Genomic DNA, 21,511 nt, shown 5'->3' with positions numbered 1-21,511 from the left:
TACGACTCTCCTTTGGGTCAAGGAGTTTGCCCGTTCAAGAGCCTTTCCGTCATTGGAGTCCCAATCACATTGTGCTGCAGCCGAGTAAAGCCCACGCACCCCTGGACGCTGCTGATCCACGAAGGAAAGGGGTCAAGGGAAAAGCCCTGATCCTTATCTCAGGTTACACTAGTGCAGCCGTCCTTATCATAGAATCATAGAATCATAGGACTGGAAGGGACCTCGAGAGGTCATCGAGTCCAGCCCCCCCGCCCTCAAGGCAGGACCAAGCTCCGTCTACACCATCCCTGACAGATGTCTATCTAACCTGTTCTTAAATATCTCCAGAGAGGGAGATTCCACCATCTCCCTTGGCAATTTATTCCAATATTTGACCACCCTGACAGTTAGGAATTTTTTCCTAATGTCCAATCTAAACCTCCCCTGCTGCACTTTAAGCCCATTACTCCTTCTCCTGTCCTCAGAAACCAAGAGGAACAAATTTTCTCCTTCCTCCTTGTGACACCCTTTTAGATATTTGAAAACCGCTATCATGTCCCCCCTTAATCTTCTTTTTTCCAAACTAAACAAGCCCAGTTCATGAAGCCTGGCTTCATAGGTCATGTTCTCTAGACCTTTAATCATTCTTGTCGCTCTTCTCTGTACCCTTTCCAATTTCTCCACATCTTTCTTAAACCAGGGGTGGGGAACCTCAGGCCCAGGGGTCGGATGTGGCCCCTGGCTTGCCTGGATCCGGACCCCAAGGCTCACCAGCCACCCACCTGCAGGGCTGGAGCACACAAAATCTACCGGCCTGGGCCCCTCTAGTCTCTGGTGTGCGAGGGGAATGTGGGGTCTTTCTCCTTCTCACTCGTATGCGGCCCCCGACTTATTCTTCCGTGGGTCAGTGGCCCCCTGACCCAAAAAAGGTTCCCCGCCCCCTGGCTTAAACTGTGGGTCAGGACTAGGGATGTAAAATCCCATGTAATCAGCTAACCAGTTGAACATTATGTTTCACCAGTTAATTGCCTGAACAAGGGTGGGTGGGGTGGGGCTGCTCTAGCCTAGCTGGGCAAGCGGTTCACTGGTTAACCATTGACATCCCTAGTTGGGACCATGTTGGGATTGCCTTAGATTTGCTGGGGTTCTGGCCCACAGCCAGAACCTGAGCATCCCTCCCGACCTTGGGATTATGTCTACACTACAGGGTTTTTGCACAAAAACCCACTGAGCGTCCACACCTCAAGCGCGTTTTTGTGCAAGTAGATTTACAGTAAATCAAAAGAACAGAGGGGGTTTTGCAGTGGAGGTATTCCTCTTTCTACAAGGAATAATTCCTGTTTGTGCAAGAGCTCTTGTGCAAAAGGGTGTGTGTGTGTGTGGACGGGCAACAGGGGTTTTTGCGCAAAAAGAGCCAATTGAAAAAAGCACAGGCGATCTAGTGACTATTCTGTGAATGGCAATCAGAGCATGCAGTCTGGACCTCTCTTGTGCAAAAGCCCATCGCTTTTGCTATGCGCTTTGGCAGTGTGGACGCCCTCTTGCGCAAGACGTTTTTGCTGAAGATCTCTTCCATAAAAAGCTTCTTGCGCAAGAAGCCCGCAGTGTAGATGTAGCCTGTGGGAAGAAACCCTTAGGCTTTGCCTTTGCCCTCCCTGCCCTGGGGTCATTAATAATTCTTGTTGGCAGACGGGTGCAATGAAGTTTGAGTAATGTAGCCTCACTGGCTTTATAGGAGTTACTGCTGGTTTACACTGGCCACAGTTAGGGTACGTCTACACTACCCTCCTAGTTCGAACTAGCGGGGGTAATGTAGTCATCCGCAGTTGCAAATGAAGCCCGGGATTTGAATTTCCCGGGCTTCATTTGCATGAAGCCGGCCAGCGCCATTTTTAAATGCCGGCTAGTTCGAGCCCCGTGCCGCGCGGCTACACGCGGCACGGAGTAGCTAGTTCGGATTAGGCTTCTAATCCGTGGAACGAGGTGTACAGCTAGTTCGGATTAGGAAGCCTAATTCGAACTAGCTACTCCATGCCGCGTCTAGCCGCGCGGCACGGGGCTCGAACTAGCCGGCATTTAAAAATGGCGCCGGTCGGCTTCATGCAAATGAAGCCCGGGAAATTCAAATCCCGGGCTTCATTTGCAACTGCGGATGACTACATTACCCCCGCTAGTTCGAACTAGCGGGGTAGTGTAGACATACCCTTAGATCAGGCACTTTCATCCAATTGGGAAATTCAGAACAACAAAATGGATCGCGAACCGAACTTTAACCTGACCGTTAGAAAGGGATCCAGGCCACAGGGTGGGAATTTTGTTCGTTCCCATATCCGTGGAGAGGTATGAGCTCTCCCCACCGTAATTAGTAGAATGAGGAACCTTCTGATTAATATTAATAGGAAGCTGTTGGGAGGTGATGCCCGAGTCGTGTCGTTTTCCAACTTTGAAGGGTTCCGTTCGGAGGAGAGGAGGGCGGGACAGGTTTGCATTGATCCAGCCCAGCTCAGCCAACCCATGTCAGTGACATGTCTCCCAAACTGGCTCCAACTCTGGTTTTCTGTCTGGGTTTGGTTCCACCCGCCAAAGCTAGAGCCTGCCACAGAACCGTCACACCGGATGTCAGAACCTTCTTCCTTCTGGGGGAGTTCTTCCAGTCCTGCGGGTGGGGGCTGGCTGGGGGCGCTCCCCTGCCTCTTCTAGGAGGTGGAGAGCAGACTTACCCAAAATCCCATTGGTGACTGGTGGAGAATTGCAAACCTCCCTCCATCTCTTCTGATGTCTCCCTGCCACATCTGACCATAGGTACTCCAGCTCCAGGCACCCTTCACAAAGTCACCCCCATTTACTGATGGCCCACCTCATCTTGATCCCCGGCTGCTCCTCCCCACTGGCTGGTGGATGCTGGGGAGAGAAACTGGCCTCCCTTAAAGCCGCTGGCCAGACGAATGGACTCGATTCTCTCCGTTTGAACTGGCAGAAGTGCTGAATAGCGACTGTCGCGTGTGCTGGGGCAGCCTGACATGCCTGTTTACCAGAGGCGGCTAAGCCGGCTTTAAAAATGGTTCCTCTTTCTTTTAGGGAGAAGCGGGTACCCCAGGGAAGCCAGGAAAGAGAGGAATCCGGGTAATAATTCTTTCCGGGGTGCACAATGGGTTTCATGGGAGGCACCCTGCGGGCACTGTGTGTCCACGTCCAAGTAGCTACAGAAGGGATCAGTGAGGAGAATGTGCAGTGAGTTTGCTGGTTCTCTGCTTTCACTTAGGGCTGTCCGTCCAGCCAGGGCTGAACCAAGCCATTGCAGCGCCCCAGGCAGACAGTTTAATTGTGCCCCGGTGGGGAAGGGTGCATGCCCCGCCCCCATACCAGCGTGTGGGGGAGGGTGCGTGGAGCTGGCGGTGGCAGGACGCACGTGCCCAGCCCAGCCCGGCTACCACTGCTGGCGCGCAGCCTGGGGTGGGCCAAGCCTGGTCATGCAGGACCCCGTGGCCACGGCGGAAGGGTGCTGCTGGCCGGCTGTGCGGGAGTTAACGCGGCGGCCGCTGCAGGGTGGCTGCTGGGAGCTGCTGCAGCCCGCGATCCGGCAGCCGGGCGCGTGGCGCCTGATGGAAGCTATAAGGGGCGCTGTGTGCCCCTTCCAGCTGTCATCAGGAGCTCCCCATAAGTTGGCACCCTGAGCAGCTGGCGGCTAGCCCATGCCGTAATCCGGCCATGCGTCCAGCAGCAGTGGAATCGTTTTCTCCTCCGTGAAAACCGCAGAGTTCAGACGGTGGATAGTGTCTTCTGCACTTCCTGGGTGGCTGGGCAGGGTCTGGGCGGCCCACTGGGCTATATCTGCAAAGATCGGCTTCTTGTCTCACTCATGCGGGTTTCTCGGCATCATTTTGCAGGGCCCTGTGGGGCTTCCGGGACATCCTGGCCAGCAGGGGATCAAAGGCGAGATGGGAGAACCGGGAAAGGAGGTGAGTCAGGCACCCAAGGAGTGGCGGAAGGAGAGGGCGCTTGGGAGACAATAGCGCAGGTGGCAAAAGAGAGGCCAGTAACTCTGAGGTAGCTCGGGAGGCCTTGCATTGACGGGCTGCTCACCCGTGGGAAGGGTGGAAGCAGCCTGAATTTCTGAAATTCTGCCATGGATGTGCGCGCCACGCGAGTGTGCAAAAACTCCTCCATGTGGCTGCACTAGGGCTCAAGAACCCATGGAAAAAGCATTGTGGGTGCTCGGCTCTCACTAGCCACTTCCGTTCAGGGCAGCTGCTAACCAGCTGTTCGGGGATTGGCGGGAGGTGCCCCAGGCTAGGGGAGGAGCAGGGACAGGAAGAGGCAGAATGAAGCCAGAGTCTTGGGGGAGGGGTGGAATGGAAGAAGGAACAGGCAGGAAGAGGCGGAGCCTTGGGGGAGGGGTGGAGTGGGGGCAGGAAGAGGCGGAGCCTTGGGGGAGAGGTGGAGTGGGGGCAGGAAGAGGCGGAGCCTTGGGGGAGGGGTGGAGGAAAAGGCAGAGTGAGGGCGGAGCCTTGGAGGAGGGGTGGAGTGGGGGCAGGAGGAGGCGGAGTGGAGGTGGAGCCATTGGGGAGGGGTGGAGTGGGGGCAGGAGGAGGCGGAGTGGGGGCGGAGCCATTGGGGAGGGGTGGAGTGGGGGCAGGAGGAGGCGGAGTGGGGGCGGAGCCATTGGGGAGGGGTGGAGTGGGGGCAGGAGGAGGCGGAGTGGAGGTGGAGCCATTGGGGAGGGGTGGAGTGGGGGCAGGAGGAGGCGGAGTGGGGGCGGAGCCATTGGGGAGGGGTGGAGTGGGGGCAGGAGGAGGCGGAGTGGGGGCGGAGCCATTGGGGAGGGGTGGAGTGGGGGCAGGAGGAGGCGGAGTGGGGGCGGAGCCTTGGGGGAGGGGTGGAGCGGGGGCAGGAGGAGGCAGAGTGGGGGCAGAGCCTTGGAGGAGGGGGGGAGTGGGGGCAGGAGGAGGTGGAGGGAGGGCGGAGCCTTGGGGGAGGGGTGGAGTGGGGGCAGGAGGATACGGAGTGGGGGCAGAGCTATTGGGGAGGGGTGGAGTGGGGGCAGGAGGAGGCGGAGTGGGGGCGGAGCCATTGGGGAGGGGTGGAGTGGGGGCAGGAGGAGGCGGAGGGAGGGCGGAGCCTTGGGGGAGGGGTGGAGTGGGGGCAGGAGGAGGCGGAGTGGGGGCGGAGACTTGGGGGAGGGGTGGAGTGGGGGCAGGAGGAGGCGGAGGGAGGGCGGAGTCTTGGGAGAGGGGTGGAGTGGGGGCAGGAAGAGGCGGAGCCTTGGGGGAGAGGTGGAGTGGGGGCAGGAAGAGGCGGAGCCTTGGGGGAGGGGTGGAGGAAAAGGCAGAGTGAGGGCGGAGCCTTGGGGGAGGGGTGGAGTGGGGGCAGGAGGAGGCGGAGTGGGGGCGGAGCCATTGGGGAGGGGTGGAGTGGGGGCAGGAGGAGGCGGAGTGGGGGCGGAGCCTTGGGGGAGGGGTGGAGTGGGGGCAGGAGGAGGCGGAGGGAGGGCGGAGCCTTGGGGGAGGGGTGGAGTGGGGGCAGGAGGAGGTGGAGTGGGGGCAGAGCCTTGGAGGAGGGGTGGAGTGGGGGCAGGAGGAGGCGGAGGGAGGGCGGAGCCTTGGGGGAGGGGTGGAGTGGGGGCAGGAGGAGACGGAGTGGGGGCAGAGCTATTGGGGAGGGGTGGAGTGGGGGCAGGAGGAGGCGGAGGGAGGGCGGAGCCTTGGGGGAGGGGTGGAGTGGGGGCAGGAGGAGGCGGAGGGAGGGCGGAGCCTTGGGGAGGGGTGGAGTGGGGGCAGGAGGAGACGGAGTGGGGGCAGAGCTATTGGGGAGGGGTGGAGTGGGGGCAGGAGGAGGCGGAGTGGGGGCAGAGCCATTGGGGAGGGGTGGAGTGGGGGCAGGAGGAGGCGGAGGGAGGGCGGAGCCTTGGGGGATGGTGGAGTGGGGGCAGGAGGAGGCGGAGTGGGGGCGGAGCCTTGGGGGAGGGGTGGAGTGGGGGCAGGAGGAGGCGGAGGGAGGGCGGAGCCTTGGGAGAGGGGTGGAGTGGGGGCAGGAGGAGGCGGAGTGGGGGCAGGAGGAGGCGGAGTGGGGGCGGAGCCATTGGGGAGGGGTGGAGCGGGGGCAGGAGGAGGCGGAGTGGGGGCAGGAGGAGGCGGAGTGGGGGCGGAGCCATTGGGGAGGGGTGGAGCGGGGGCAGGAGGAGGCGGAGTGGGGGCGGAGCCATTGGGGAGGGGTGGAGCGGGGGCAGGAGGAGGCGGAGTGGGGGCGGAGCCATTGGGGAGGGGTGGAGTGGGGGCAGGAGGAGGCGGAGTGGGGGCGGAGCCAGTGGGGAGGGGTGGAGTGGGGGCAGGCGGAGTGGGGGCGGAGCCTTGGGGGAGGGGTGGAGTGGGGGCAGGAGGAGGCGGAGTGGGGGCGGAGCCATTGGGGAGGGGTGGAGTGGGGGCAGGAGGTGACGGAGTGGGGGCGGAGCCATTGGGGAGGGGTGGAGTGGGGGCAGGAGGTGACGGAGTGGGGGCGGAGCCATTGGGGAGGGGTGGAGTGGGTGCAGGAGGAGGCGGAGTGGGGGCAGAGCCATTGGGGAGGGGTGGAGTAGGGGCAGGAGGAGGCGGAGTGGGGGCGGAGCCATTGGGGAGGGGTGGAGTAGGGGCAGGAGGAGGCGGAGTGGGGGCGGAGCCATTGGGGAGGGGTGGAGTAGGGGCAGGAGGAGGCGGAGTGGGGGCGGAGCCATTGGGGAGGGGTGGAGTGGGGGCAGGAGGAGGCGGAGTGGGGGCGGAGCCATTGGGGAGGGGTGGAGTAGGGGCAGGAGGAGGCGGAGTGGGGGCGGAGCCATTGGGGAGGGGTGGAGTAGGGGCAGGAGGAGGCGGAGTGGGGGCGGAGCCATTGGGGAGGGGTGGAGTGGGGGCAGGAGGTGGCGGAGTGGGGGCTGAGCCATTGGGGAGGGGTGGAGTGGGGGCAGGAGGAGGCGGAGAGGGGGCGGAGCCTTGGGGGAGGGGTGGAGTGGGGGCAGGAGGAGGTGGAGTGAGGGCGGAGCCATCGGGGAGGGGCGGAGTGGGGGCAGGAGGAGGTGGAGTGAGGGCGGAGCCATTGGGGAGGGGTGGAGCGGGGGCAGGAGGAGGCAGAGTGGGGGCAGAGCCTTGGAGGAGGGGTGGAGTGGGGGCAGGAGGAGGCGGAGTGGGGGCGGAGCCATCGGGGAGGGGTGGAGTGGGGGCAGGAGGAGGCGGAGTGGGGGCAGAGCCATTGGGGAGGGGTGGAGTGGGGGCAGGAGGAGGCGGAGTGGGGGCAGAGCCATTGGGGAGGGGTGGAGTGGGGGCAGGAGGAGGCGGAGTGGGGGCAGAGCCATCGGGGAGGGGTGGAGTGGGGGCAGGAGGAGGCGGAGTGGGGGCAGAGCCATCGGGGAGGGGTGGAGTGGGGGCAGGAGGAGGCGGAGTGGGGGCAGAGCCATTGGGGAGGGGTGGAGTGGGGGCAGGAGGAGGCGGGGTGGGGGCGGAGCCATTGGGGAGGGGTGGAGTGGGGGCAGGAGGAGGCGGAGTGGGGGCGGAGCCATCGGGGGAGGGGTGGAGTGGGGGCAGGAGGAGGCGGAGTGGGGGCGGAGCCTTGGGGGAGGGGTCGAGTGGGGGCAGGAGGAGGCGGAGTGAGCGCAGAGCCATTGGGGAGGGGTGGAGTGGGGGCAGGAGGAGGCGGGGTGGGGGCGGAGCCATTGGGGAGGGGTGGAGTAGGGGCAGGAGGAGGCGGAGTGGGGGCGGAGCCATCGGGGGAGGGGTGGAGTGGGGGCAGGAGGAGGCGGAGTGAGCGCAGAGCCATTGGGGAGGGGTGGAGTGGGGGCAGGAGGAGGCGGGGGTGGGGGCGGAGCCATTGGGGAGGGGTGGAGTAGGGGCAGGAGGAGGCGGAGTCGGGGCGGAGCCATCGGGGGAGGGGTGGAGTGGGGGCAGGAGGAGGCGGAGTGAGCGCAGAGCCATCGGGGAGGGGTGGAGTGGGGGCAGGAGGCGGCGGAGTGGGGGCGGAGCCATTGGGGAGGGGTGGAGTGGGGGCAGGAGGAGGTGGAGTGGGGGCAGAGCCATCGGGGAGGGGTGGAGTGGGGGCAGGAGGCGGCGGAGTGGGGGCGGAGCCATTGGGGAGGGGTGGAGTGGGGGCAGGAGGAGGTGGAGTGGGGGCAGAGCCATCGGGGAGGGGTAAAGTGGGGGCAGGAGGAGGCGGAGTGGGGGCGGAGCCATTGGGGAGGGGTGGAGTGGGGGCAGGAGGCGGCGGAGTGGGGGCGGAGCCATTGGGGAGGGGTGGAGTAGGGGCAGGAGGAGGCGGAGTGGGGGCGGAGCCATTGGGGAGGGGTGGAGTGGGGGCAGGAGGCGGCGGAGTGGGGGCGGAGCCATTGGGGAGGGGTGGAGTGGGGGCAGGAGGAGGTGGAGTGGGGGCGGAGCCATTGGGGAGGGGTGGAGTGGGGGCAGGAGGAGGCGGAGTGGGGGCGGAGCCATTGGGGAGGGGTGGAGTGGGGGCAGGAGGCGGCGGAGTGGGGGCGGAGCCATTGGGGAGGGGTGGAGTAGGGGCAGGAGGAGGCGGAGTGGGGGCAGAGCCATCGGGGAGGGGTGAAGTGGGGGCAGGAGGAGGCGGAGTGGGGGCAGAGCCATCGGGGAGGGGTGGAGTGGGGGCAGGAGGCGGCGGAGTGGGGGCGGAGCCATTGGGGAGGGGTGGAGTGGGGGCAGGAGGAGGCGGAGTGGGGGCGGAGCCATCGGGGAGGGGTGAAGTGGGGGCAGGAGGAGGCGGAGTGGGGGCAGAGCCATCGGGGAGGGGTGGAGTGGGGGCAGGAGGAGGCGGAGGGAGGGCGGAGCCATCGGGGAGGGGTGAAGTGGGGGCAGGAGGAGGCGGAGTGGGGGCGGAGCCATCGGGGAGGGGTGGAGTGGGGGCAGGAGGAGGCGGAGTGGGGGCGGAGCCATTGGGGAGGGGTGGAGTGGGGGCAGGATGTGGCGGAGTGGGGGCGGAGCCATTGGGGAGGGGTGGAGTGGGGGCAGGAGGAGGCGGAGTGGGGGCGGAGCCATTGGGGAGGGGTGGAGTGGGGGCAGGAGGAGGCGGAGTGGGGGCGGAGCCATTGGGGAGGGGTGAGTGGGGGCAGGATGTGGCGGAGTGGGGGCGGAGCCATTGGGGGAGGGGTGGAGTGGGGGCAGGAGGAGGCGGAGTGGGGGCGGAGCCATTGGGGAGGGGTGGAGTGGGGGCAGGAGGAGGCGGAGTGGGGGCGGAGCCATTGGGGAGGGGTGGAGTGGGGGCAGGATGTGGCGGAGTGGGGGCGGAGCCATTGGGGAGGGGTGGAGTGGGGGCAGGAGGAGGCGGAGTGGGGGCGGAGCCATTGGGGAGGGGTGGAGTGGGGGCAGGAGGCGGCGGTAGAGTGGGGGCGGAGCCATTGGGGAGGGGTGGAGTAGGGGCAGGAGGAGGCGGAGTGGGGGCAGAGCCATCGGGAGGGGTGAAGTGGGGGCAGGAGGAGGCGGAGTGGGGGCAGAGCCATCGGGGAGGGGTGGAGTGGGGGCAGGAGGCGGCGGAGTGGGGCGGAGCCATTGGGGAGGGGTGGAGTGGGGGCAGGAGGAGGCGGAGTGGGGGCGGAGCATCGGGGAGGGGTGAAGTGGGGGCAGGAGGAGGCGGAGTGGGGGCAGAGCCATCGGGGAGGGGTGGAGTGGGGGCAGGAGGAGGCGGAGGGAGGGCGGAGCCATCGGGGAGGGGTGAAAGTGGGGGCAGGAGGAGGCGGAGTGGGGGCGGAGCCATCGGGGAGGGGTGGAGTGGGGGGCAGGAGGAGGCGGAGTGGGGGCGGAGCCATTGGGGAGGGGTGGAGTGGGGGCAGGATGTGGCGGAGTGGGGGCGGAGCCATTGGGGAGGGGTGGAGTGGGGGCAGGAGGAGGCGGAGTGGGGGCGGAGCCATTGGGGAGGGGTGGAGTGGGGGCAGGAGGAGGCGGAGTGGGGGCGGAGCCATTGGGGAGGGGTGGAGTGGGGGCAGGATGTGGCGGAGTGGGGGCGGAGCCATTGGGGAGGGGTGGAGTGGGGGCAGGAGGAGGCGGAGTGGGGGCGGGCATTGGGAGGGGTGGAGTGGGGGCAGGAGGAGGCGGAGTGGGGGCGGAGCCATTGGGGAGGGGTGGAGTGGGGGCAGGATGTGGCGGAGTGGGGGCGGAGCCATTGGGGAGGGGTGGAGTGGGGGCAGGAGGAGGCGGAGTGGGGGCGGAGCCATTGGGGAGGGGTGGAGTGGGGGCAGGAGGAGGCGGAGTGGGGGCAGAGCCATCAGGGAGGGGTGGAGTCACAGTCGGTGGCTCTGCTCCCCACTGAGGAAGAGTCACTTGGGTTTCCAGCCAGAGGGACGTTAGACGCTGAGACTCGGGGACATTGAGCTGGCGGAGGCGGGCGAGGGGGGGCTGCTGTGACTGCGCCCCACCTGGGGCCGGCTCTCACCCTGCCTCTCTCTTCCAGGGAGCCGCCGGAGCGAAGGGACTCAAGGGCGACGCTGTAGGTTTGCACACTCCCCTTTTGACCTTGCGTGCGGGAGTCCGGCTCGGGGGCCGACTCGCTGACTTTCACCTCTCGTCTTTCTGGGGCTGGGGGGCCTTGTGTCTCTGCAGGGGAAGCCTGGGCCGCCCGGGTCTCCTGGAAGCGTTGTGAGTACCACTTCCTTTCCTGAGGTGCTCGTTGGTGTGAGTGTGCGAGGGGGGAAACGGGGTGTGTTGTCCTGGCAATGAGAAGAACCCCCATTCCTTTGGAGGGGGGATGTGCTGTGAGCTTCTCCTAGCACTAACATTACTCATGGGGAGGGGCTGTCGTTAGTCACCCGAGTGGAGACCACAGTTCCTGTGTTGCAGCAATGCCTCACAGCACACGTGCACGAGGCATTGGCGTGTGTATTCAGCCCTTGCACAAGCGTGTATCACAACCATCTTCTGAGGCCTGATTCAGGAAAGCCCATGAGCACGTGCTGAATGCCCTACCTATCTTGGGGTATGTCTACACTAGAAAGTTAGTTCGAACTAACGGACGTTAGTTCGAACTAACTTTCCTATGCGCTACACTAGCGCTCCGCTAGTTCGAATTTGAATCGAACTAGCGGAGCGCTTAGTTCGAACTAGGTAAACCTCATTTTACGAGGACTAACGCCTAGTTCGAACTAGCTAGTTCGAACTAAGGGCTGTGTAGCCCTTTAGTTCGAACTAGTGGGAGGCTAGCCCTCCCCAGGTTTCCCTGGTGGCCACTCTGGCCAACACCAGGGAAACTCTATGCCCCCCTCCCGGCCCCGGACCCCTTAAAGGGGCACGGGCTGGCTACGGTGCCCGTGCCAGGTGCAAGCCTGCCAGCACCCAGCTAGCAGACCCTGCACCTGGCACGGCACAGAGCCACCCACCCGATGCCCCCCCAGCCCACCCCCTCTTGCCGGGACCAGGCTGGCGGCTCCCGGGAGCTTGCCCTGGACCGCAAGAGGCGGGCACCTTCCTGGCTAGTGCGGACATCGTGGACCTCGTCCACGATCTCCGCACTAGGCACAGGAAAGTGGCTGTCTAGGGCAGGAGAGCTGCCAGCCTGGCCACCCAGGACCAGGTGTGCATGAAAATCAAGGGGGTCCACTGAGACCCCCGACACTGAGCCCTGAGCTTACAATGGCCGTCCTGGGTCAGACCAAAGGTCCATCTAGCCCAGTAGCCTGTCTGCCAACAGCGGCCAACCCTAGGGACCCTGGAGGGATGGACCGAAGACAATGACCAAGCCATTTGTCTCGTGCCATCCCTCTCCAGCCTTCCACAAACTTTGGGCAGGACACCACTCCTACCCTCTGGCTAATAGGACTCCATGGACCCAACCTCCATCACTTTATCTCACTTCCCTTTAAACTCTGTTCTAGTTGTAGCCTTCACAGCCTCCTGCAGCAAGGAGTTCCACAGGTTAACTATTTGCTTTGTCAAGAAGAACAACTTTCTCTTACTAGTTTCAAGCCTGCTACCCATTCCTTTCCTTTGGTGTCCTCTAGTCCTTCTTTATGGGAACTCAGGAAGAACTTTTCTGAATGCACCCTCTCCACCCAACCCCCTGCTTTTAGAGACCTCTATCCTGTCCCCCCTCCATCTCCTCTTTTCTAAGCTGAACAGTCCCAGTCTCTGTAGCCTTTCTTCATCTGGGACCTGTTCCCAACCCCTGATCATGTTAGTTGCCCTCCCCTCTCCCAGCCTTTCTCTTCCCCTCTCCCACCTCCTTTTCCCAGTGTCCCCCAGTTTTTTTCAATAAAGACAGAGTCAATGTTGGAAGAAACGTTATCTTTATTTTGTACATCAATAAGAAGAGGGGCTAGGGAAGGTAAGTGGAAGGAGGTGAGGGAGGAATGGGGTACGAGCCCCCGATGGGGAGGACTGGGCTGGCTCTGCGGGCTTCTGGGGGTGGAAGCTCTCCTGCAGCCCCCCAATTACTCCCTCTCCCCAGATGGCAGCCTGCGGCAAGTGCAGCCGGGCTGATGGCCGAGTGGTGTGATGTGCCCAGTGTGGGGCAATCCAAGCCAGAACTTCTTTGGAAGCGGGGGCACCCCTTAGAACTGTGTGTCCGGGGGTGGGGGTCGGGACCCTTTAAGCGCAGCCCTCGGCTAGCCTGAGACAGCATCTCCATGCTCTAAGTCCTCCTTTTATGCCCTGCCGGCACTGCTTCCGGCCATCATTAAGCCCTGTTCAGAGTCCACTCAATGTGGACTTACTAGTTCGAACTAGCAAAACGCTAGTTCGAACTAGTTTTTAGTTCTAGATGCGTTAGTTCGAACTAGCTTAGTTCGAATTAACTAATTCGAACTAAGTTAGTTCGAACTAGCGCTGTAGTGTAGACGTACCCCCAGAAAGCACATGGCTAACTTTAAATATATGCTTTAATCCGGGCCAAGTCAATAGGATTTACACTCATGCTTGACTTTAATGGGATTTAAAGATGTGCTTAAAATTAAGCAAGTGCTTAACCGAGTCAGTGCCTCAGGGGATATACCATGGAGGCACTTGCTCACCTCTCATGCTCTTTGGTTGCCCTGGTCTGGTCATCCTTGGCTGCCACTCTCCAACATGGCTCCCGTTTGCACAGTACACAGTGGTGGAAGCACAGTACAGCCCAGGCTGCCTAGAAAGCTCACAATTCCCTGCTCCTCTCAATTCCTATGCCTCTCTCCCCGGTCTGCCCTGTCCTAGTACAATGACCCCCAAACCTCCATGACTCACGTCGTCCTCAGATTCAAAGGGCAACGGTGTCCTTGGGGAAGAGCTGTCTCTAAGCCATGCAGCCACGTGCCTGGTGAGTCGGTACAAACAACCAAACAAGGGCAAAAGTCGCGTCAATAGCAGAAAGGGTCCAAACAACATATAAACCCGGAGCATCCCCGAGCTCTGGAGAAGTCGAGAGATTGGATTTGCAGATGGCTGCAGTCTCTGTAATGGGTCAGAATTGAACACCTCCAGCTTGATGGACGAGCAGCTCCAGACCCCATATCTCTACAGCTTATTGGGTCCTTTAGACACTCCCCCCCCCCCCCCCCCCCCCCCCCACCCCCCCCCCCCCCCGATCCAAACACCTGGAAGGTTTGGATGCAAATATTACAGCTCAGTTTATGGGGTACTTTTTAGAGGAGGAAAACAAGGGAGTTTAATTGAGCCTGTGCCAAAGGGATGTATCAGAACCAACAGGAAAGTGGGCAGAGAGTGGGGGCTTGCTGAGTGTTGTTCCTAATTGAGACCAACAACACTCTGTGACCTGTCTTTCCTCCATTGGTGTAGGTGTCATCTCTGGATAACAGCATCACTAGCAAAGGCGAGAAGGTAAAGTCCCGTGCCGGAGCAGCAACAGCCCCTTGAGATGACCATCCCCTAAGACTGACTGTGTAGTTTGACCCAGGAGTGTTTTCCTTTCTGGCAACAAAAATGGTTTTAAATCAATTGTCAACGGTTGCAAAGGGTTACGTTAAAAAAATTAAGAAAACTATGAAATAGAGAGGATAGAATTGCTCTCAGACTTTCCCAGATGTGAGGAGCACATGGTCTCCCACTGCTGTGTAATAAAGAGCATAGCTATCACAGAATCCTAGAATTCTAGGGTTGGAAGAGACCTCGGGGGGCCATTGAGTCCAACCCCCTGCCCAAAGCAGGACCAACCCCAACGAAATCAGCCCAGCCAGGGCTTTGTCAAACTGGGACTTAAAAACCTCTAGGGATGGAGATTCCATCACCTCCCCAGGGAACCCGTCCCAGTGCTTCCCCACTCCGTTAGGGAAATAGTTTTTCCTAATATCCAACCTAGACCTCGCCCACTGCAACTTGAGACCGTTGCTCCTCTTTCTGCCATCTGTCACCACTGAGAACAGCCTCTCTCCATCCTCTTTGGAACCCCCCTTCAGGGAGTTGAAGGCTGCTATCAAATCCCCCTTCACTCTTCTCTTCTGTAGTCTAAATAAGCCCAAATCCCTCAGCCTCTTCTCATAAGTCATGTGCTCCATCCCCCTAATCATTTTGGTTGCCCTCCGCTGGACTCTCTCCAATGCGTCCACATCCTTGCTGTAACGGGGGGCCTAGAATTGGACACAATACTCCAGATGTGGCCTCACCAGTGCCGAAAAAGAGAATAATCACTTCCCTAGATCTGCTGGCAATACGCCTCCTTCTGCTGTTAGCCTTCTTGGCTACAAGGGCGCCTGTTGACTCATATCCAGCTTCTCATCCTCTGTAATCCCCAGGGCCTTTTCTGCCGAACTGCTGCTTAGCCAGTCGGTCCCCAGCCTGTAACAATCCTTGGGATTCTTCCGTCCCAGGTGCAAGACTCTGCACTTGTCCTTGTCGAACCTCATCAGATTTATTTTGTCCCAGTCCTCCAATCACAAGGCATGAGGGCAGCTGAACTAGCCACGCCCCAGAGAGTTGTAATGTCACTAGCTCAGGTCCTGGAGGAGGGTAGCTGCAGCAGCATGGCAGTCCAAGTCCTCCTGGAACCCTGGGTAATTATTTGCAGGACTTGCCCTCACCGCTGCCCTGTCACTGCTCGGGGCTGTGATTGCGGTCGTGACTCACTCCCCGACTTCCAGACCGAGTTTTCTCCGCCCCCGGGGGCTTTTGCACGTCAAAATCTGCAAAATTCCATGTGGGGTGTGAAACGGTGAGCTCTGAAAAGCTGCGTTCACCTCGCCCGTCAGAAATGCTGCCAGGGGAGTGGAGCTGGTAGGGCTGTGGAGGATGCAAGCGGCAGGGAGGACTCCAGCTCTCCTTCCAGAGCTGTGTGAGTCCTGCAGGGCGGACAGGAGCAAACGCTCAAGCCCTGATTCACTAAAGCTCTTCACTGAAGTCAGTGGGACTCAGGCAGGTCCTTGGAATTAAACATGTGCTTAAGTGCTGGATTTGAAGGGCCTGTAGGTGCCTAACTCCCATTGGCCCAAATGCTTTGCAAGATGGGGATCAGACCCTTCCTATGCTTAAAGTTAAGCACGTGCTTGGGCACTTGGCTGAATTGGGGCCAAGGTGCCTGGCTTCTCAGGAAAGGGGGAGAGAAACCAGTTGTCTCCAACGTTAGGATGGTGCACTCACGCTACTGATGGATGTAGGATGCTTCACGCCAGGCTTCCATCCCATTTTTCTGCCTGGAGAAACGAACAGGAAAAGATCCAGCCTCTTTCGTGCGCCAAGCACATGCCCACAAGAAGCCTCGGATCGGATCTGTGCGAGAGGAGGGGTTGGGTCATTTGTTAATCGGTGCAGTCATTTTGCCAAGGAACACCTCCTGATGGAGTGGAGAGAAAATATGGGTGGAAGTCACAGGGTTTAGGGAAAACTGTGACTCGGCCTCATTTTCTGGCATCTTTACCCTTCATGTGGTAGAGTTGCCCGCTTTCTAATCGCACTAAACTGAGTTTCCTTGGCCTGCCCCCTTCCCCACTGCCCCACCCTTTCTCTGAGGCCCCGCCCTTTCTCTGAGGCCCCGCCCTTTCTCTGAGGCCCCGCCCTTTTTCTGAGGCCCCGCCCCCATTCATTCCACCGCCCCTCCCTCTGTTGCTCACTCTCCCCCACCTTCACTCACTTGCCTATTTTCACTGGGCTGGGGAAGGAGGTTGGGGTGCAGGCGGGAGTGAGGGATTGGGGTTGTGTAGTAGGGGTTCAGAGTGTGGGAGGGGCTCCAGGCTGAGGCAAGAGGTCGGGGTACAGGATGGGGTATGAGCTCTGGGCTGTGAGTGCAGGATCTGGGGTGGGCCCAGAGATGAGGAGTTTGGGGTGCAGCTAGGGGCTCTGGGCTGGGACTGAGGGGTTTGAAGTGTGCGTGGGGGCTCAGGGCTGGTGTTTGCAGTGTGGCCCAGGGGGTTGAGGTGTAGGGGGTGGGGAGGGGTGCAGGCTCCGGGTGGTGCTTAACTCAATTGTTTCCCAAGAAGCAGCCACCAGGTCACCTAGGAACTGGAGGGGCGGCATAGCCAGGCCGACTCTGCACACTGCCCCTGCCCGCAGACACCGCCCCCACAGCTCTCATTGGCTGCGGTTCCTGGCCAATGGGAGCTGCGGAGCTGGTGCCCACTGGGAGAGGGTCAGCATGCGGAGACCCTTTGGCCACACCTCTGCCTAGGAGCTGGAGGGACATGCTGGCCGCTTGCCAGGAGCCGGGCAGGGATCCTGCCAGTCCTTTAAAACTGGACTTTTAACAACCCCGCCAGGGTCTGGTTTTGACCAGGTATTCCTGTCAGAAACCGGACACCCGGCCACCCTGTGTGTGGCAGGGGACGGGGAGAGGCAACGTGGCCACCAAGGGAGTGGACTTACCACAGCCTCAGTTCGATGCTAACGTTGGCTGTGCATTTGTGGTAGCCGTGGTTTCCTTGCTGGCTAGGAGAGAACCAGGGCCTTGAGCAGTCGTCCGGAGAGCGTGTCCCATTCCTCTGCCTAACCACGAAGCATTAAAGCCAAGTTCTCCCCACACCCCTGCCTTGCTTTATCAGTGGTGTTGCAGCGCCAAAGAGAGCGCGCTAACCCGTTCCTGCTGGGTTACAGGGAGATCCGGGGGCGACAGGAGAGAGAGGCCCGCCTGGTCCTAGGGTGAGTGTGGGCGTTTGTGCTCGGGGGCTCTTGTGGAGCTTGCAGGGGGAGGGACAATGGGGTCAGGTCCCTCCTGTGCTTTGCCCCAGGAGGCTGGGTTTCAGAGCACTCGAGACACCACAGCACTCGGCCACATGGAGCCAGAGCTGCCCCTGGGCATGCTGATGCATCTCGTGGTGTTGTTGCCATCAGACCGGCTGCACTTGCTGCAGGCTGCCATCCGAGGGGTCCATCGGGGGGCTGTCAGGATCCAGGAGGCCCTGAGGGAGAGCGTCCACCCAGGGGAGCCCTCAGAGCCTCCCCGGTCCTCCCCCATTTCTCCCTCACGTCCTTCCACTTACCCGTCCCTAGCCCCCCTTCCTGATGTCAAATAAAAGACACGTATGTTCAAAAATAGGAACTGGGTTTATTGAACATAACTGGGGGGGGGGGGATGGATCTCTGGGGAGATCTCTAGGAAAAGGAGGTGGGAGAGGGGAAGAGAGAGGGTGGGAGAGGGGAGGGGGAAACCTGGGAGGAGGGAGCTGGAAGAGGGAAGCAAGGGGAAGAAGGGGGAGGGGAAGCTCAGGGTTGGGGGGTCTCGCTGGACCAACCTGATTTTCATGCAAACCTGCTCCTGGGTTCGCTTGTGGCCTTTGGTGGCCAGGCTGGCAGCTTTTCTACCATTGACGACCACGTTCCTCTGGCTAGGGCTGAGATCATGGACGTTGGGGGAATCTCCCCCAAACCTGAATAAGGTCCATGATCTCCACCCTGGACCAGGAAGGTACCCTCCTTCTCCAGCCCCTGTCAGGCTCCTGGGAGCTGACAGACTGCTCCTGGGGAGCGGTGGAGGGCTGGTTGCCAGTGGCTTGCTGGCTTATGTTTTGGGGCCCCTGGGTCAGGGACCCTGGTGGTCACTGTTGGCCCTGAGCTGTCAGGCTTGGAGCTGGCACAGGCACTATGGCCAGGGTCTACCCCTTTAATGGCTCTGGGGATGGGGGAGAGGAGAGTAAGTTTTCCTGGTTGTGCCCAGAGTGGCCACCAGGGCTCCCTGGGAAGGGCTGGAGGCCCCCTATTTCGAATTAAGTGTCTACACAGCACTTAATTCGAAATGGCTGTTTCGAATGTGGTGTTACTCCTCGTAGAATGAGGTTTACCAAATTCGAAATAAGGGCTCCACTATTTCGAATTTATTTCAAAATAGCGATTTGCCTGTGTAGACACTATTCAAGTTAATTCGAAGTAACGGCTGTTACTTCGAATTCACTTTGTAGTGTAGACATACCCATACAGAGCAATCATCCTCCCAGCCAGCAGCCCCCAGATAGAAACACGGGGCCGCCCTGCTGGAAAGTTAATAGCATTGGATCAAAGCCCATTTTGCCTGTCCCTGGAGAGCTGTTTCCTTTGTGTCCCCCGGCTCTCGGCTGTGCAAAACGTTTCATTCCAATTCTGCTGGGCCGCCGCCGTCGACTGCAGGCTCCTCAACGTGCCTCGTAACTGATGAAAGATGCTTTGGATACGTCCTGTGCAGTTTCCAGGGAGGGGTCACTGAGCCCCGGAGCCTGCATGGGGCATAGCAAAAGTGTCTTCCAACCAAACGATGCTGCTGGCTTTTCCCAGCGCAGGCAGGTTGGGCCTGAAGAAGGGAGGAGAAACACAAAGCATCTGTCCCGGAGCTCATCCCAGCAGGTGGGGTACGAGCTCAGGGTTCCTCCGTCAAAGAGGAGGGGGTGCTTGGGGATTCTTCGAGCAGGGGAGAGGGGCTGGTCAGCTGGGAAGGACCAGCCTTGAATAGATTTTGTCAGTGCCAGGCTGTTCTGCTGGAACTCATTCACAGCCAGAGTTCTAGCCGGCGTGGGACCAGCAATGGGTGGGTGGCCCATGCTTTGGTCCTTTGGGAAAGGGAGCAATAGCAGCACTCAGCAATCACTCCTTACTGTAATATTCTAGTTGTGAAGATAACGCCTCCTTACAACATGAGCACCATGAGGTCAAACCTACTTTTATTTTGTATTTTAAGGGGCCGGATGGTCTGCCAGGGCCTGCAGGTGGGACTCTGGTATGTTAATTTCCTTGCCTTGTTTTCTACATACAGTCAACATTACTTGAGTGATTTCTTGAGAAGCCGTGGGGCTTAGAATACTGATACGTAGGTCGCGAATACACAGTCTGTGCCGGGTCGAGCCTTGCTGAAGCGCGTTAAATCCTCTAGTAAGTGCCAGGCTCTACTCGTTAGCCGGGGCCGTTACACTCTGGTGCGTCTGTTCCTGAAACACTCAGCACTGATGTCCTGCCTTTTTCTCCCCCTCTCCAAGCTGGATAGCATGTCAGAAAAGGGGATGAAAGGAGAAAAGGGAACAGCTTCTAATGCCGTCATTCTAGACTGTGAATGCTTTGGGGGCAGGGGCTGTCTTTTGTATTTGTTTGGACTGTGTGACTACAATGCAGGTGGGTATCCCTTGATATCTCTGTAATACAAATTGTGTTGTCCTCCTCCTTCTCAGGGGAACCATGCAGGAGAATTGTTTGCTCCACCTGGAGAACCAAATTATTTGTGTATATTTGTGTATATGTAACCCACACACCTAGTGTTGTTACTGATTACAGGTGGCACCTAGACCACTGCAACAGTTAAGATCAAGAGACCTTCTACAGCAGGGGCTGGGAGCCAGATGGCTTTTAGCTCAGAGGGTAGAGGCTCCTGGAGTCAGCTCCCAAGGTCCCAGGTTCAAATCCGCCCTGGTGGTGGTTACACATAGAACAGTGCCACTGATTGCGCCAGAGATATGTTCACACATGCCTTGTGCTGGGAGGTTCGAATTGCCATGAATTTGGGGTGTTCACCTTACGGCCACTTTGCTGCACTGGGAGTGAGTCGAACAGCTCTTCCCTTCCCCAGAAGAAACTGCAGTTGAAAAGCTCCATAGTAGCTCACCGCCTGGCTACATATGGACATAGCTGAGACACTAAACCAGGGGTGGAAAACATAAGGCCCCGGGGGGGGGGCAGATGTGGTCCCTGGCTTGACTGAATCTGGCCCCTGAGGCTCAAGGTGCCCCCCCCCCCCAGCACTGGGGAGCCTGCACAAGCACTCTGGCCCTCCTGCTGCCTCCCCATAGGGCTGGAGCACACAAAATCTACTGGCCTGGACCCCCTAGGGTCTGGTGTGAGGGGATTGTGGGGAACGTCCTTCTCCATCAGGGGCCTGTGGGGGGGGGGGTTGGTTTTTGTTTGATTGGGGGGGTTGAGTTTTTGATGTTGTCGTTTGTTTGCTTCTCACTTGCATGCAGCCCCTGACTCATTTTTCTGTGGGTCAGCGGCCCCCCAACCCAACAAGGTTCCCCATCCCTACACGAAAGGGGAAAAAAGTCTAGGTGCTGTGGTCTGGGCAGGTCTTGGACATGGTAGGCAATTGGAGTCGGACTGATTGCTGACGTGTTGGGGGGATGAGAGGTGGAAATGCATCTGGAATCCGAAGAATGTGTCTGTGTCCTGGCCATTTTCTGTCAGTAGAATCACACTGGAAACGCTTTTAAAGAGCAGGCGGTATGGAGTAGGAGAAACTCATAACGGCCTAAGAGAGGGAGCCCAGTTAATCTGTAACTGGAAAAACTTGAACAACGAGAAATAGTCTCGCAGCACCGTAGAGACTAATGGAACAGGTAGATGGTGGGATGAGCTCTCATGGGCACAACCCACTTCTTCAGATGACTGGAGTTATTAGAAAGGGAATCCTCTGAACTGTCATTCATGTTAAAATTCGACACTCTCCGAGAAGGAATGAACAAACACTCAAACTATCTTACCCATTACAAAGATAGCTTCCCCAATTATCACCTCTAATACCATTAGCTCACAAACATCCCAGTCTCCCCACCTCTAATATCATCAATTCACAGACACTTACCTTCCTTCCCCCTCCTCCCCCCCGCATCTCCCTCCTGTTCTGAAATGTGATTTGTCCTTTTCATATGTGTTCATTTTTTTTAATTGTATCCTTTGGTATATATGGTTGTGACTATTTTCTTCCACTATTTGATCTGAGGAAGTGGGTCTGGCCCACGAAAGCTCATCATCTAATAAACCATCTTGTTAGTCTTTAAAGTGCTACATTGTCCTGCATTTTGCTGGAGTTATTAGAGGTTCAGTTTCTGAATAAATAGTGGGTAGGGGGAGAGAGAAGGGACAAGAAGGGGAGAAAAAAGGGGAAAGAAATAATTAGAGTGCCCATGCTGCATGAAGCTGATAGAGAAGGTACTAATTGTTCTTAAGTACCCATTGTTTGTTTTTTTATGTCAGAAGGCCTAGTGCATGGGTTCCCAAAGGGGGGGGCATGAAGAAATTCCAGTGGGGTGCGAGGCGACCAAGCCCCCCCTCAACTCCTCTCCCCCTCAGTTTTACTGCTATTTTTGTTTATCGGCCCCGGTCAGTTCCTTTTTTTTGCTCAACAAGTTTTGCATGTGTGTGTGTGTGTGTGTGTGTGTGTGTGTGTGTGATGCCGAAAAGTTTTGCGTAAATATGCTGAGCCCTGGGGTGGA

The 21,511-nt window shown here is 59.5% G+C and overlaps 1 protein-coding gene across 24 annotated transcripts in view; it reads left to right on the top strand.

Annotated features, from left to right (window-relative positions):
- Positions 1 to 21,511, top strand: part of LOC102464061 (uncharacterized) — a 274,304-nt gene that overhangs the window by 123,311 nt on the left and 129,482 nt on the right. For 16 of the 24 annotated variants that reach the window (XR_012902993.1, XM_075925546.1, XM_075925539.1 and 13 more), the window contains 7 exons: positions 3,058 to 3,102; positions 3,867 to 3,938; positions 10,393 to 10,429; positions 10,517 to 10,577; positions 13,704 to 13,745; positions 16,944 to 16,988; positions 18,994 to 19,032. Coding sequence is in view for 23 of the 24 variants with exons in the window: in XM_075925546.1 (XP_075781661.1) it covers positions 3,058 to 3,102; positions 3,867 to 3,938; positions 10,393 to 10,429; positions 10,517 to 10,577; positions 13,704 to 13,745; positions 16,944 to 16,988; positions 18,994 to 19,032 (341 nt within the window). In the remaining variant the exon portion in view is untranslated. The remainder of the gene's footprint in view (positions 1 to 3,057; positions 3,103 to 3,866; positions 3,939 to 10,392; positions 10,430 to 10,516; positions 10,578 to 13,703; positions 13,746 to 16,943; positions 16,989 to 18,993; positions 19,033 to 21,511) is intronic. The other 8 variants (XM_075925574.1, XM_075925493.1, XM_075925485.1 and 5 more) reach the window with 7 other exon arrangements.

The sequence above is a fragment of the Pelodiscus sinensis genome, chromosome 1 (genome assembly GCF_049634645.1).
Source record: "Pelodiscus sinensis isolate JC-2024 chromosome 1, ASM4963464v1, whole genome shotgun sequence".
Taxonomy (NCBI): Eukaryota; Metazoa; Chordata; order Testudines; family Trionychidae; genus Pelodiscus; species Pelodiscus sinensis.
Note: the sequence above shows the minus strand (reverse complement) of the source record. Positions and strands in the feature narration are given on the sequence as shown.